This window comes from Apaloderma vittatum, unplaced genomic scaffold (genome assembly GCF_000703405.1).
Source record: "Apaloderma vittatum isolate BGI_N311 unplaced genomic scaffold, ASM70340v1 scaffold10708, whole genome shotgun sequence".
Lineage (NCBI taxonomy): Eukaryota > Metazoa > Chordata > Aves > Trogoniformes > Trogonidae > Apaloderma > Apaloderma vittatum.
The window spans coordinates 20,654-35,959 of record NW_009729091.1 but is presented as its reverse complement, the minus strand read 5'-3'; the positions used below and the strand labels follow the sequence as shown (position 1 = coordinate 35,959).

The following is a 15,306-nucleotide window of genomic DNA, read 5'->3' as shown; positions in this document are numbered from 1 at the left end:
GCGTGAACTGTGCCTTGTCTGCTCTCTGGCACGCCGGTGGCTGTGGCAGCACCTTTCTGAGATGGCGTGAGTGCAGCTGTTAAACAGGGCATGGGACCGTGCCCGAGTCTGGAACCGAGACTCTCAAATTTGCCGTATTATTGGGCCCTTCTTACAAGTTTTAAGTTCATCTGTGTTCCATCCTTTGTGTCCTTTTTTTTCCCTGCTGGAACTCTATCACAAGACCCACTAAATAACAAACTTACTAAGTTTTTACCTTCAGTAAATAAACATTTCACAAAGTCTGTTCCTCTTGATCAACACAGAGATGTATCCATGCTGCTGCCCACTAACAGAGCTTCTTTTCCTTGTGGTCCAGTGTTAGTGATTACTTTTCTGATTTTTTTTATTTGCAGCTTTGAGCAATTTTGTATTAATTATTGTAATGAAAAATTGCAGCAGCTCTTCATAGAGCTCACATTAAAGTCGGAGCAAGAGGAATACGAGTCGGAAGGCATCGCGGTAAGAGCCACCACCATCCCTTCGTGCGTCTCCTTCTAGCCCCTCCTGCAGGCCAGAGGCCGGGTGGTTAGAACAGGAGCTGCTACTAATGGTCTCCAAAGGAAATGAATGAAGAGCTTCCCTTCTGCCTTTCTGTTTAAAACACTTTGGGAGCTCTCTGTGTCTCACTGTCCAAGGGAGTAAGGCCATTTCAGTCCTTTACTCTGACAGAAAAAAATGTTTTTAAAGGGAACATTAGGAAAACAAATGTGATGAGTGAAAAAGTTCTGTTTCAAATTTGACAGAAACATTGTTTCAGTAAGGTGCTGTCTGAAATGTTCATGGGGTTTTTTTCCGGTCTGGAATTGTTTTCACCCAAGTGTGATTTCTTGTCTTTGCAGTGGGAACCAGTTCAGTATTTCAATAACAAAATAATTTGTGATTTGGTGGAAGAGAAATTCAAAGGCATCATTTCTATTCTGGTGAGTTGACAACACCTTTTTAAATCAAAAATTTGGGGCAGTGTAGCGGAAAACAGGGGGAAAAACACAGAAAAAAATGGTTTGAGGTTTTATTTTAGGACCGTTTGAGCAGGCGGGACAATGCAATGATGCGCTGACCAGGGACACCGGTACAAGTCAAGCTGTATCACCTCCGTCTGCCCTTGGGGAAGGCTCCAGGCAGTCTGGAAGGAGGAAAGCATTTTCCTTTTCAGCTCAGCAGTTCCTTTGTTGAACTGGGGCTGTGCCCTGCCCGTTGCAAGGCCAGAGGGTGAAACTGGGGCCGTGTCTCATGGAGGCAGAACCGGAGCTGGGGCACAGCGAGCAGTCGGGACTAAGATGCGTGTGTGTGTGTGTAGGATGAAGAGTGTCTGAGACCCGGGGATGCCACAGATACGACATTCTTGGAGAAATTGGAGGAGACTGTGAAGAACCACCCTCATTTTGTCACGTGAGTGTTCACATACCCACGGGCAGATACTGGTAGGATCCAAGTGTGTGGATCCTTTAATTATTCCGAGATAACAGTGTAACTCATGTGTATGTCAGTAGCATCCTACGTGTGCTGGGTCTCTTTCCAAAGAGTTTTGACCAGAGGTTGTGAGATAAGATAACACAGACTAAGTTGTCAGCACTGCCTGCCTTGCTCTCCTCAAGATTGTGCTTCGAAACACAAGAAGAGCAACAAAACTCTTATTCCTGACTTGCCTCTTCACTGATCTCCTCCCGGCATCCTGCTGCTAAAGCATCCCGGGAATTTGCAGCCTCAAAGCCTCTCGGCTCTTCCGCGACGTGGCCCCGACACTTGAGGTGTGACAAACGCTCTGGTTTGGAGCATGAAGCCAGGTCGGTGCCCGGCACCCAGGGCTGCCTGGGGGGAGATGACTGACAGCTCAAGTCAGACCTAGGAATTGCTGGAACACGGAGCAGAATAGTGTTCAGAGGCATCTGTGCGTAAGGATGATTTCAGCAGTGTTGGTGCTTTTGAAACGAGCGTTGATGGTGCACTAACTCACCTCCGTGCCCGTCTGCTTCCCAGAGGGCACTGATACCCTCCTTGGACTTTGGTAGCACTTACCCATAGTGCTGCCACCCCCGTCCCATGGCGTGAACTCCCTGCTTGACCTTTCTGGTGGTTCGGTTCTGTCTGATGGTTCGGTTCTGGAGCTCGGAGTGTCTTTTTATTCTTACTGAACGTTCTGCTTATGCTCAGAGCGGGATCTGTGTGGCACCTCGTGGGTGTGCCCGCCCGCTGCCAGCACCTTCGCTGCCCTCTTGCCTCTGCTCTAATTTCATGTGCACAGAACCGGGAAGCTGGAAGTTCATCTATCTGAAATAAACACAAATAAGTGTTACGACATTTTAGTGATTTGCCAGTTGACGACTCTTTATTTACTTTTCGTTTTGAAAATTAGCAAATTGGATTTATTCTGTGTTCACACAGTCCTGCCCTGGCATCAAAGTACTTTTTGAAGTGAATCCCCCCCATGAAACAGACGTTTGTTTCTCACGAAGCTGCTTCGCTTTCTCACCAGGCACAAGCTCGCTGACCAGAAGACTCGCAAGTCACTGGGGCGGGAGGAGTTTCGGCTTTTGCACTACGCTGGAGAGGTCACCTACAGCGTTGCAGGTAAGTGTGTGTGTGTCCATCGTCCCCGCTGCCTCTCGCTCATCTCTCTATCTCCCACCCTCGGCTCTCAGAATTAAAACAGCTTCACTACAGAGGAAAGAAAAATCTGGACGTAGAATATATCCACGTAGTGTTTGATGAACCAGATTAATTTCGCCTCTCAAATTCCTGCCTTGTTGTGAAGTTCCTCGGGAACAGCAGCAGGAGCCTGAGCAGTTTCTTTTTCTTCCAGGTTTTCTAGATAAAAACAATGACCTTCTCTTCCGGAACCTGAAGGAGGTGAGTGTGGATAGAGGACGTTTCAATACTCGGGAGTACTGGAGTCAGGTTTAAAAGGGGGTGGGCACCTGAGCGAAACGATTCTTCCAGACTCTGCCTGGAGAACGCGTGTCAGTGAGGCTGCACTAGGAAAAGACAGACTGAGGTGCCCAAAGTTCATTTTAATATTAAAAAGCAAAACAAAAGGCCCCAAACAAACAGTTTTGTCCCATGTTTGATAGTTCTCTGAAGGATACTCTGTACTTTATCTCTGAAAACGTCTCTCTCTGCAGACCATGTGCAACTCGGAGAATCCCATCATAAATCAGTGTTTTGACAGGACGGAGCTGACAGACAAAAAGCGACCTGAAACGGTAAGAGGGATGGATCCGGGACTATTTCCTCTTTTAAAAAGCGTGTCCTGTCTGGCGTGGTAATCTGAATGCGAGCCATCACTTCATTCAGGGTTGGGTGTTGTTTTTTTTTCCTCCCTAGGCAGCAACTCAGTTTAAAAACAGCCTCTCCAAACTCATGGAAATTCTGATGTCCAAAGAACCCTCCTACATTCGGTGCATTAAACCTAACGATGCTAAACAGGCTGGTATGACCCTGGGCACTCTCCTTGGGTTTGGTTGGTTCTTTTTCCCCTCTGACAGCCCTATCTAGACCACTGGATCTCAGTCCGTGAGGCACAGAAGGGAGCTCTGGGGCAGAAATCCTGCACGATTGTTTCATTTTGGGCCTGAGCCAGAGCTTCTTGTAGGGAGGTGGTGGCAGCACCAGCAGCCAGGAATCAGAATGGGAGCACTGGTCTTGGGTGGAGTAGGGTCACATTTAAAGTGAAGAATTATTAACTGACGTAACTTCTGACCTTTATTCTCCCTCATTTCTTCCTCCTGAAGGAGAAAGTCTTTCTGGAATTAGATAAAAATGTATATTGAAAGGTGGGGGGGAGGGGAGACAGGAGACACGACGTGGGTCGTGTGGGACTTGCACTGCGAGGAGGGGTCAGAGGCTGAAGGTAACTGTGAAGTACAACCGAGAGCTGAACATTCCCCTTTCCTGCAGCAGGGACAGCTCCACGTTAATCATGTTTTTCTGTTTTCCTGCTTTCTCAAGATCGATTCGATGAAGTTCTAATCCGACACCAAGTGAAATACCTCGGGTTGATGGAGAACCTCAGAGTGCGCAGAGCTGGGTTTGCGTATCGAAGAAAATACGAGGTTTTCCTGCAGAGGTACGTTTCCTTGGAGTTTTCTCTCCCTGACGCTTCCTCCCCCCGGCCTTGGTGCTGTGGGCGTTTGGGGCTGGGGAGCTGTTTGAACAGCCCTTACCCGGGAGATTTACTGTTCCTGAGGGAGCGAGAAGCGCGGTCGCTCTCCCTGCTGCCCTGGGCGGCCCAGCTTCCCTCCCTGAGATTCCTTCTCCTGTCGATTCACCAGGTACAAATCGCTTTGTCCAGAAACGTGGCCTACGTGGGACGGCCGGCCCCACGACGGCGTGGCCGTGCTGGTGAAGCATCTTGGCTACAAACAGGAAGAGTACAAAATGGGACGGTTAGTTCTCCTGTTTTCTTAATTTGAGAATATGAATCATTGGATGACCACGTCGCTGATTTTACATAAGGCTTCTCTAATGGGGAAGGAAAGGATCAGAGATCCCAAAGGGGATGCTAAGGGCAGGAAGCAAACTTCTCCAGCACGTTGAAACATAATTCTGTATTTCTATTTCTAGAACAAAGATTTTTATCCGCTTTCCCAAGACCTTGTTTGCAACGGAAGATGCTCTGGAAGTGAGGAAGCAGAGTCTGGGTGAGTCACACAGGCTGCACTAACTTCACGGGACAGTTAGCTGGCTGGTTTTTTAATTGTTTTTAATCTGTTTGTTCAGGGAGGGGTTTCTTTTTAAAAAGTTGAGCCTTTTTCTACCGAAATCTGCTTGGTCACAATTTTTCTTGCAATTTCAGCAACAAAAATGCAGGCCACGTGGAGAGGTTTCTACCGCCGGAAGAAATTCCTGCACATGAAACACTCAGGTACGAGAGCAAGGAAAGTGCAGCGCTGGGTCAGTGCAGGGTGCGAAGGGGCCGTTGTTGTCAGAGATGACTTGGGTTTGATGTGCCAGAAAGAACCTTCCCAAGGCCAAAGCCCTGCCAGGAGCAGAGCAGAAGTGTCGGGGTGGTTCCTGGTCCTGCCGCCTTCAGTGTGCGAGACTCTGGACTCGCGTTCACAGAGCAGCCCCCACGCAGCAGCTGCCGGTGCTTTTTATTGACACTTATCCCTTGGATCGTCCCGTTAAGAACTCAAATTATAGTCTTTCCCATATGTCGTGTTAAAGGCTGTTTGTTTCCAGAATGGGCTTTCCTGAGCGCTCCGTGTTGCCGGTTTCGTAGGGAGTTGCTGTGGGTATGAAGGAGCTCACTTCCTGCAAAATCTCTGTGTTATTTTCAGCAATAGCGATCCAGTCCTGGTGGCGGGGAACCCTGGGACGCCGAAAAGCTGCCAAGAAGAAGTGGGCAGTCCAGACTATCAGAAGGTGCGTACAGATCGATCCAAGCCATCAACTGGGTACTGATTCCAAAACAGCAAGATGACCAGAATAAACTTTGTTACTAGACTATCAGAGGGCTTTTTTAAAAATAAATTAAAACACATAAAGCCCCAGAATCCACTGGATTGGAAGAGACCTTTAAATATCACTGATTTTTTGATCACTTTTCTCATTTTCTAATGAATTTCTTTTCTTCCTCAGGTTCATTAAAGGTTTTATTTACCGGAACCACCCTCGCTGCCCAGAGAACGAGTATTTCCTCGATTACATCCGCTTCTCCTTCCTGATGAACCTCAAGCGTAATTTACCAAAAAATGTTTTGGACAAATCGTGGCCGACTCCTCCCCCATCGCTCTGCGAGGTAGGCACCGCCACGCCAGGGTCGGGCAAGAGGCACGTGGGGTGGGTGACATGAAACAAAGCCCAGGGGCCACCAGTGGCCTGAGGGGACCCTCCTGCTCTCAGAAGAACAGACCAGATTCTCGCTCCAGTCCCACGTTTCATGAGCGTCTCTACGAGTAGAATGAATCCAGACATCATCACGTGGGTGGAATTAGCACATCCATCAAGATACTGGAGCTGTAGTACTGAAATCTCTCGAGAGTGTGGTGCTCTTGTAACACCCTTTTCTACAGGTTCTCTCATCTGTTTCTGAAATTTTCTTCCCTTTTTCTCTGAACAAATGAAATTCCCTCTGGAGAGCTGAAGTGGCCGCAACGACAGTGCAGTTGCCTCTATTGCCATTATTATTCTGTGTCTGGCAGAATTGGTTTTTTACCTGATCAAAACAAGACTTTGCAGAAGGTCCCAGTGACCTTACTCAGAGCTCCTTGTGTGGATTGCAGGGCTGGGGCACAGCCGTGTGAAGCAGAGCGCTCCTGGCGTTCATTCTCCATTCGAAAGCAGGTGGGAGGATGCTCTGGGGCAAACTCTTCTAGAGAAGTGGAAATCAAACATCCTATTATTTAATTTTAAAAGCAGCTCTCGGTAATGAAAGAGTATTTTAAGTCAGCAATGCACTTTCTGCAGTTGCTTCTCATCGGTCGTCGCTGTCTGAACTGGTCAGTAATTCTGAACCGTTTTCATTTACTGCGCAACTTCCTCTGCAGGCGTCCCGGCTCCTGCGGCAGCTCTGTATGCAGAACATGGTCTGGACCTACTGCAAGAGAATCAGCCCGGAGTGGAAGCAGCAGGTACGAGACAACTTTTTCACAAACGACGCTGATGACAGGGCAGCTGTTGAAAATGTAAGGGGGGGGTGTGGGGTAGTGTAGGTAATTCTGTGACTGGTGTGATTCAGGTCACAACTAGATGACGACTGCTAAAGAACCAAAAAGGGAACATTTTTTTTTTTTTAGACAAATTTTATCTTTTTATTAAGGAGAAATCTTAAAACTAAACAAGAATCCATCTTTTGCCCTTGCAGTTGGAACAAAAAGTAATTGCCAGTGAGATTTTTAAGGGTAAAAAAGACAATTACCCTCAGAGCGTTCCTCGGCTCTTCATCAACACTCGACTTGGTGAGTAGGTGGTGTGAGTTTTAAGAGGAAGAAGGGAAGGTGGGTTCAACTACTCTTCTTTTGCTAGAAGCTTCTCTTTCTGACCCCTAACTCTCTTGGTTTTAATGTAGGTAATGAAGAGATAAATGCGAAAGTCCTTCAAGCTTTAGAAAATGAAGCAATTAAGGTGAGATACGTGTCCTAATGCTTTTGTCAAGCTTCTAGAATTATTTAGCAGAATATCAGAAAATTATGTAGCTGAAGAAAATGCAAGAATTTTACATTGTATTAGGCTTGTAATACCTTAGAGGACAGTCTGTGGAAAGAGCTTATGGCTCAGAAACATCACTTGGAGATTCAGGCAAGTTTAATCCCATCAGTTAAGGGTCACAGCTAACACGGCTGGAGAGGAAAGGAAAGACCTCCACAGCCTGAAACTGAACCTAGATTTTCAAGTCTCAGTCAGACAGCTCTAGACTCCTCTGGGTCAATGAGGGAAGCTGTGGCAGAGCTGAGAACAGGACTCCCAAGACTTGTCTGCATTCCCAGCTTCCCAGCCCCTGGTTGGTGCCTCCTGCAGGCTCTCCCGGCCAGAGGGCAGGCAGCTGACAATTAAACGAACGGCACTTTGAGCACTGTTAACGCTTATTTCAGTACGCGGTTCCTGTGATCAAGTATGACCGGAAAGGATACAAAGCAAGAGCACGGCAGCTGCTTCTTACCCAAAATGCAGTCATCATAGTTGAAGAATCCAAAATCAAACAACACATCAGCTACGCCAACCTGACAGGTACGAAGGGTAACGGGAATGGGGTTTGGTTTACTGCACCGAGGTCGGTCTTCACCTTGGCTACAGTTAAATAACACAATAACAATTTGTCTTTGTCCTAGACAAGAAAGGAATTATCTGACACTGACGAGCATTTTAAATCTCGTACCTTGAAACTGAATTTTTCTAAAACTCCACAAAAATGACTCAATTCATCTCCCCCAAGTGCCCTCCTCAGTCATTTCCCAACCGCAGGTCTCTGCCGCAGGGGAGTTGTGTCATTATTGCACAACAGCTGCTCAGGACCCTGCTACAGCTTTCAGCCCCCTAAATATTCGGTACGGACTCGATACTTTTCGAGAGGGAGGAACACGGGCAGAGAGAGAAAACTGCCGTGTCTGTCTGTTGAACTACAGCCACTGCTTGGCTCTGTCGGACACCTCTCACTTCACAGTCCTCCTCACAGCCCGCTGGGGGCTCATCACGTCCCTGTAGCCTGATGCAACCATCTGCTGCATTTGTACCTGTCACCACTGGAAGTGGTTTCCAAGGGTGACACTCATTTGGGGTTCTCTGACTCCCGTGTGACACTACTGTGGCAGAGACCTACGTTCCTCTCTGCTCGGGCTGCGCTGGCTCAGTTTGGGTAGCTCATCCAGATTGTATCTAGTACCAAGATATTAAACAAAGTCCAAAAATAAACGATGAAGAAACATGCTCCTGAGACATGGCACAGTGCTCCTTAGCAAATCCCTACCCACCTACCTCAGGGCAAGGACCTTTTTTCCCCCATTTATTGAGTATGAGCAAGTCCTTGCAGAAGCTAAGCCCGGTGCTCACAGTGCCCGGGCAGAGCGCGGCGCTGGCCGGGCGAGCAGAAACACCGAGCTCAGAGGCCCCGTCGGTCACTGTGAGCGTCACGAGGACCTGCAGCAGCGCAGGGCTGGATCTGCACCTCACCTCCCACGTTAGCCCAGCGCTTCCATGCCGCTGCTCAGCTGTCGGGTTTCTTGGCGTGGGAACAACAGTTGCCGCATTCCTGGGAGAGATTCTGCAGCAAACCCGTGCAGGGATCCTGCGGTGCTGTGGGGTGACAGACGGCCGTTCTCTATTGCAGGCATCTCCGTCAGCAGCCTGAGCGACAACTTGTTTGTGCTGCACGTGCACTGCGAGGACAACAAACAGAAGGTAGGAGGCCTCGTCCCTCGTGTCTCTGACCACCTCTGGAAATTAAAGCCACGAAGAGCAGATCCAGCTGGAGGAGGGTGGGAGGAAGAGACTTTGTGCCAGCTCTCAGTAGTGTTTCCCTTACATTGACATGTGCTCACAGAGGGGGTTCCCCAGTGACTCGTTCGCCATCGGGGCTGGTGCTGTCCCTTGCGCCCCCGTACACAAACTGCTGTAGGTGCAGTGTGACCCACAACAGTGGCCCCGGCCACCTCCGCCAAGCCTGGTCCTCGTTAGAAGTGTTTTTCCGGGCTAACCCCTGTTCATTACAGCATCATCGTTTTGGGTGCTGACCCTGCAAAGCCCTGACCATACACAATTGTCTCTTGCCTCCCAGGGAGATGTTGTACTGCAAAGCGACCACGTCATTGAGACCCTAACAAAAACAGCCATGCAGGCAGACAAGGTCAACAACGTCAACATCAACCAGGGCAGGTGAGCGGAGCCGAGGCCCTGGCAGGAGCTGCCTTGGTTTTCCTGAGCTGGTTCTGAAGAGAACTGTGCTCCAGCACGGAGGGGCGACAGCAGCAGAGCTGTGCACCGCCAGCACGTACCGAACACGGCGTAACTAAGGCTCCAGGTCCTGGACCAACAGCTCTGTTGCAGCTGAGCATCAATGCGAGTCGGCCACTTACACAGGGAAAGGGTAAAACTAAGTTAGTAGAGAGGGTGCAAGTACTCATCAGCTCTCTTCCTACTCTTTTCACAGCATAAAATTTACAGGTGGGCACGGCAAGGAAGGCATAATTGACTTTATATCGGGATCAGAACTGCTTATCGCCAAAGCCAAGAACGGGCATCTCACAGTGGTGAGTACAGGCTGCGGTGGGTAGGAATAACGGTTCACTTACACCAGATCCAAACCCAGGCTCTGGAATTAAGCTGTTTCTAGAAGATGGACTCAAGATTGTCTTGCTGAATGCACCACCCTGCTCTACCAGCCTTTTCCCCAACTGGAGCTGTGCACTCACCTTCTCTTCCTGCAGTCTCCAGAGCCTTTAAAATAGACTGTCAGCCTTAAAAATAGACTGTCCGAGCAATCACTTTTTTTTCCCCCTCCCCAGGATCCAGGCTTCAATGCTCTGTTGCAAATAAAATTTTAAGAAGGCATTCAAAAACAAAGGGGAAAAAAAAAAATCCCTTCTCAGAATTTTTGTAGTCTTCCTGCTTGTCAGCTAGAGCCACACCTCTGACTGTCACCTTAAAGGTTATTCAGAAATAAATCCAGCACATATTCAGCCTGCACTCACTCCCAGCATCACAGCTCAGAGGGTGAGCTCCCCTGCGCTGCTGCCGAGCCTCAGAGCAGCCGTCAGCGCGTCCGCTGTGCCCCCCGTGCCAGCGCCCAGAACAGAACCACAGAGCCCTGCCAAAGGATCCCGTGCTCCAGGGAATGCCCAGAGGCTGTGCAAGGAACAGAGATCACATTTTCTAAGCATGCTCAACTGAGGCAAATCAAATAAATTCTTAGGACCATGACAAAATGCATCCTGCAATCTTCCTCCCTGGACTTTTCAAACCATCCCTAGGAGCACTTTTCCAGTTTTGCCCCACCCCCTCAGCAAAGCCAGGCCTCTCAGCCTGGGGAGGTGGGTTTAATAGGATTACAGGCACTGCGGGGCCGCTTCTAGCTTACGGAATTGCCAATATCTGCTTTGGATTTCTGCCGAGACGGCAGTTTCAGCACTTCACAGGAAAGCAAACTCTACATACTGCAACACACCACATGAATTCTATGAGCCAGTCCTCAGTGCCCTTTAAAGATGTTTAGGAGCTACAACTGTTGCAGCATCTTTGTTTTCAACACACTTTCTAGCTTGTCTTTCTTCTCCTGCAGGTTGCTCCCCGTCTGAATTCTCGATGATAAAACGTGCCACTACAACAGGACCTTTTCCTCCATCAGGCTGACTGAACCCTGGAGAAGTGGCTGGACACCAGCAAACCCCCGCGCCTTCCTTGCTTCGCTCATTTTGTTTATTGTTACCAAAGACCTGCACTTTCAGAAAAACCACAAAACGCATCTTGCTTTCTTGTCTTAATACAGAAGTTCCAAAAGAAAGGCCTTCTCTTCCTTACCTTAGCGGCAAACACACGGGTCCAACGCCGTGGCTGTGAAACCGGGGCTCATGAAACCTATTCAGCTGGGCTGTGAGGGAGAGGCAGCTCTGACTCTATTAACAGAGTTTAAACCCTGAGGGAAACGACCAAAATTTGTGCTTGTCATCATCACAAAGCACAATCAGAAAACAAGTAACTCTGCTGCTTTGTCAGCCAAATCAATGAAATGCCAAACTTTATATATTCAGAAAGAATGTTTTATGAAGAATTTTGCTGCAAGATGTTTTGATGCTTTGTGTTACAATATATTAAAGCCATATTGTGTAAATGAGTAAAACCCTGTAAATACTGAGTATGCGAGAGAAACTACAAGAAATGGAGTTGATGTGGAAACTTTTATGTTTTAGATTTGGAATTTGTTGGTTTTAGTTTATGACTGTATGGTATTAACCTGAAAAAACCCATCATGTAACTTCATCACTGATCTGGATCCAGAGACTTACCTGTTTTTGAAGTCACCTGTCCCATTTCTTGCTCTACAACAATATTTTTATACAGTAGGAACTTGTTCATATCCACACATCCAAAAAAGTATGTAATACAAACCGTGATTACTACTACTCTGTGCCGCTCTAGGCTGGAAATGAAGCCCGTAGTCCTGGGCCACAGGATGTGCACATGAGCTTTCCCTCCCACCTTGCACCTGTCTGGGAGTCACCACCCCTCCTGCTCCCACAGCTCATCAGGCTCAGAGCAGCACCTTCCGAAAAAACGGCTGTTTCTCATTGCCAGCAATAACTGGAAGCGTGAGTTCCCACAGTAAAGCTCCACAGTTTCTGTAAATGCCTCTCAGCACTGCCGTGAAGAGGAGGAGCTGGCTCGTTCGGCGCTGCTGGCACTCCTGACCCCCTGGCTGTTGGCTCCTTGGCAGGGAAGCACCTTGCCAAGCAGGGCTAACCCCGAGCCAGAAGGGACAAGGTCTGAGTGCAGGCTGGGCTCAGGCTGTGGCACAGGGGTTAACACGAAGCACCTTCATTTAACAAAGAACTCAAGTGGCTCCAGAGTGACCAGCCACATTCAAATATCTGCTGACAGCAAGTCCCAGCTCCAGCTTCTGAGTTCCAGACCGCAAACTCTGCACTCTACTTGCCTTAGGAACTCTTCACCTCCCACCTCTACACCCTGATGCAGCAGCAAGTTACGGCAAGACCTAAATAAACTATAACCAAACATGTTGCCACTCACATACGTATCGGCTCAATCTCTTAACTTTTTGGTTTCTGACATCTGCAGTTACCAAACACTGCCCCAGGCCTGGGCTGCCACATACACTGTAGCACAGATACTCAGACCGCTGTACATGCTGGAGTGTATGTACTACACAACGCTGTATATCCCACTATATAACCTCTTCAAGATTACGCTAAATAAATTTTTACAAAAAAACCCTCCGCACCTTGTCTTTGTTGTAGAAATTATTTCATCACACTTCTTACGCTTTTTGAGAGGACAGGATTCCCCCCCTCATTTGTGATCCTGAATCTCTTTGGCCCTTGGGCCCAATCTGTCTACACAAATATTCCAAGGAGATTGCTCCCAGAAAGAGATTTTTAGGGCACCAGCTGAGCAGGGCGGACGTTAAGATGAAAACGTTTCCCTTTGCTCCATCCACATAACTGCCTGCATGAGGAGTGCCGCAGGGGCAAGTGCGAAACACACCAAGGAGATCACAGGGTTTTGTGCATCCAGGGAGGCAAAGGCTGGATATGGAGCAGGGCAGAGCCTCTGGCTGCCCCTGATGCCAGGCAGGCTGGGCTCGCTGCTGCACTACTTACACATCACACTGGGACCGTACTTTCTCCTGCCTGAAGAACAATGCTGTTACTTCTCTCTCTCTTCCCCCTCCAAAGGTTCCTACTACAAGCAACAAAGGAAAGTTATTCTTGCCAAAATAACTAGATTATAAAAAGAAGGTCATAGTAGTATTTGGCTTTTAATTTAGGTTTGTTTTATTTAAGTTTAATGTTAATTCCATGCTGTGTTTCAGTAAGAACAATACAGATTCTGTATCTGTGGCTCCAGTCAGATATCCAGTAGTACAAATTAGCTTCAAGTTACACATACTGAACAAAAGAGGTTGAGCGAGCGAAGGGAGATGGGGAAAGGGGAGGGAGAAAGAAAAAATATTGAACACGCATGCAGGCTTATCAATGCCACCTTCAATGCTAACCTGCTTGGAGGAAAAGTAAAGAATAGGCAAGAATGAGCAGCCACGGATTGTTGAACTGTTACCAGCACCATGATTTTCAGCAACATTTCAGCAGTTTGGAAACTTCTGTTTTTATACAGTAAAACCACTACAATATATGTCCCAATGCAACCTGTAACTTCAAGCTAAACACCCAATTAAAGTTTAAACATTGGTATAAAATTCAGTTTAAACAGTTATAAAAAAAAAAAAAAGAAAGAAAAATGCCACCACATGCACACTACCTCGCCATAACACATCCCTTCCCTACAAGTCTAACGGCCTTCAGGGGTAACATCCACTTCTGATGGCATCTGGCCACATCTGGCAGGAGACAATACAGTAATGCTGAAAGAGCCTTTACGCAGTCCTGTTAGTGTCTTAAAGAACCTAAAAGCTGGCACCAGTAAAATCCACAGAAATTCACTCTTGCCTTTAAGAACTTTTAAACTGTGTAAAAAAAAATAAAAATAAAAGAAACCCAACAGGGCAGGAACCTAAATTCTGAGACCCAATGTAAAAGTCAGATTTGGTGGTTCTCAGAGTGACACTGAGGGTTTTTGTGGGGAAGGGGAAGGGTGGTCAGAGATGGGTTCTCTTGTTGGCCTTTGTGTCTCACTGGTTTTCATCTTCCACATCCTGCAGCGCTTCTTTATTCTGTTCTTCACCTATGAAAGTGTTCAAAAGGAAGGAAGACGTTAACTTACAAGGAGACGCGCAGAATGGCTTAACAAGCACCCAGGGATTAATAGTTCCATGCAAGCACACACACTCGCTCACACATCTGCATAAATCCCACACTCCCAACAGCCAGCTCTGGAGTGAAGCGTTTCCATGGAAATTAAGTCTGACAACCACCTCCTCACATTTCCTACAGACCCGCAGCACAGGCTACAGAAGACGCACTCTGTGCTAAGGCCAAGCAATACACCTCCATTTCGGAGAAGCGGGGCTGCACCCGTGACCAGTCCTGCTGGTCAAGAGGTGAACAGCCGAGATAAAGACATCACAACGGCTGCACATCAACATCAGGAAAACGCCTTCCCCAAAACCTCATCTTTGCTCCAGAGCCCGCCAAGGACATCTATTCACTAGTCACATACATGAAACCAAAACTGCTTTTAGAAATTAAAGACTTCTTCTGCCCAAGTCTGCTCAAGTCTCAGTAACAGCAAGGTACTGCAGTCAATTTTATAAAATAAAAGGTACCCAAAGAAGTATGAAAAAAAGTCCTTATTTCAAGTCCAATATAACAAGAAACCAATATTAAAGGAAAATATTGTGTGGAAATTAATTTCTCTTGAAGAAACAGCCAGTTTGGACCTATCCAACCAGGCTGCAACATGCAGCGAACGGCAAGTCGATGTACAGAGACTCCTGTAGGGAGTGTTGGGTTCTACCGCAGCTGCCCCTGGGCGAGAAGCAGGCCCTGCCCTCTGCAACGGCTCTGCCTGCTGCAACAGGAAAAGGTTTAATGTACTTCAGCTAGTGCCGTAACACACTCACGATTAAGTTAATTGATTAAAGAAACTGAAAAATACATTTTCTTCACAATTATCCTGAACAAAAGGATTCTCTTAAGGCAAATAAACGAGAACTACCCATTCAAACAAATGTGCAATAAAATCCAAATCAGATGAGACTAATGACTTCCAGCATATAACCGGAATGCCTGCTCAGAGCATGTCCAGATTCACAATTATCAGCAGGTACAACACAAGGTAGATTTTGGAAGAGGTGGCCTAGGAACACAAGATATCTGACATTGAACAACAATAAAATTTACATTAAACATTATGTAGCAGATCATTTAAGAGAGGAAAGCAGAAGCCCTAACCCAGGAAGATGATTAAAAGAAGATCTGAGCATGCTCTAGCCAACACACTGAAGCAAATACTCCTGTAACAGGCGACTGAGAAAGTACTTTTCATGCTCAAATATTCTTCCATCCAGGTATGCAGCTCAATTCCCAGACACGTTAAGTTACTTTAGGTCTTAGCCAAGCGTATTGGACCTGGGCAGGGTACCAGGTCCCCAAGTGGCAGAACACTGCGCAGCTCTGGCACAGAGCCAGAGATCCAAGCGTT

General features: G+C 47.4%; 2 protein-coding genes across 4 annotated transcripts in view; one reads left to right on the top strand and one right to left on the bottom strand.

Moving 5' to 3' along the window:
- The window catches only part of MYO1C (myosin IC), a 29,042-nt gene extending 18,070 nt beyond the window's left edge, over window positions 1–10,972 (top strand). For both annotated transcript variants that reach the window (XM_009874325.1, XM_009874326.1), the window contains exons 12-32: window positions 396–501; window positions 882–962; window positions 1,340–1,431; window positions 2,516–2,610; window positions 2,843–2,889; window positions 3,162–3,242; window positions 3,364–3,469; window positions 3,988–4,105; window positions 4,311–4,424; window positions 4,603–4,679; window positions 4,835–4,903; window positions 5,319–5,403; window positions 5,620–5,779; window positions 6,528–6,611; window positions 6,845–6,938; window positions 7,049–7,104; window positions 7,572–7,707; window positions 8,804–8,874; window positions 9,251–9,348; window positions 9,623–9,722; window positions 10,751–10,972. In XM_009874325.1, the coding sequence (XP_009872627.1) occupies window positions 396–501; window positions 882–962; window positions 1,340–1,431; window positions 2,516–2,610; window positions 2,843–2,889; window positions 3,162–3,242; window positions 3,364–3,469; window positions 3,988–4,105; window positions 4,311–4,424; window positions 4,603–4,679; window positions 4,835–4,903; window positions 5,319–5,403; window positions 5,620–5,779; window positions 6,528–6,611; window positions 6,845–6,938; window positions 7,049–7,104; window positions 7,572–7,707; window positions 8,804–8,874; window positions 9,251–9,348; window positions 9,623–9,722; window positions 10,751–10,777 (1,897 nt within the window). In that variant the 3' untranslated portion in view covers window positions 10,778–10,972. The remainder of the gene's footprint in view (window positions 1–395; window positions 502–881; window positions 963–1,339; window positions 1,432–2,515; window positions 2,611–2,842; window positions 2,890–3,161; window positions 3,243–3,363; window positions 3,470–3,987; window positions 4,106–4,310; window positions 4,425–4,602; window positions 4,680–4,834; window positions 4,904–5,318; window positions 5,404–5,619; window positions 5,780–6,527; window positions 6,612–6,844; window positions 6,939–7,048; window positions 7,105–7,571; window positions 7,708–8,803; window positions 8,875–9,250; window positions 9,349–9,622; window positions 9,723–10,750) is intronic.
- Window positions 10,973–12,956: 1,984 nt separating this feature from the next.
- Window positions 12,957–15,306, bottom strand: part of YWHAE (tyrosine 3-monooxygenase/tryptophan 5-monooxygenase activation protein, epsilon) — a 12,574-nt gene continuing 10,224 nt past the window's right edge. For both annotated transcript variants that reach the window (XM_009874324.1, XM_009874322.1), the window contains one exon: window positions 12,957–13,887. Coding sequence is in view for 1 of the 2 variants with exons in the window: in XM_009874322.1 (XP_009872624.1) it covers window positions 13,835–13,887 (53 nt within the window). In the remaining variant the exon portion in view is untranslated. The remainder of the gene's footprint in view (window positions 13,888–15,306) is intronic.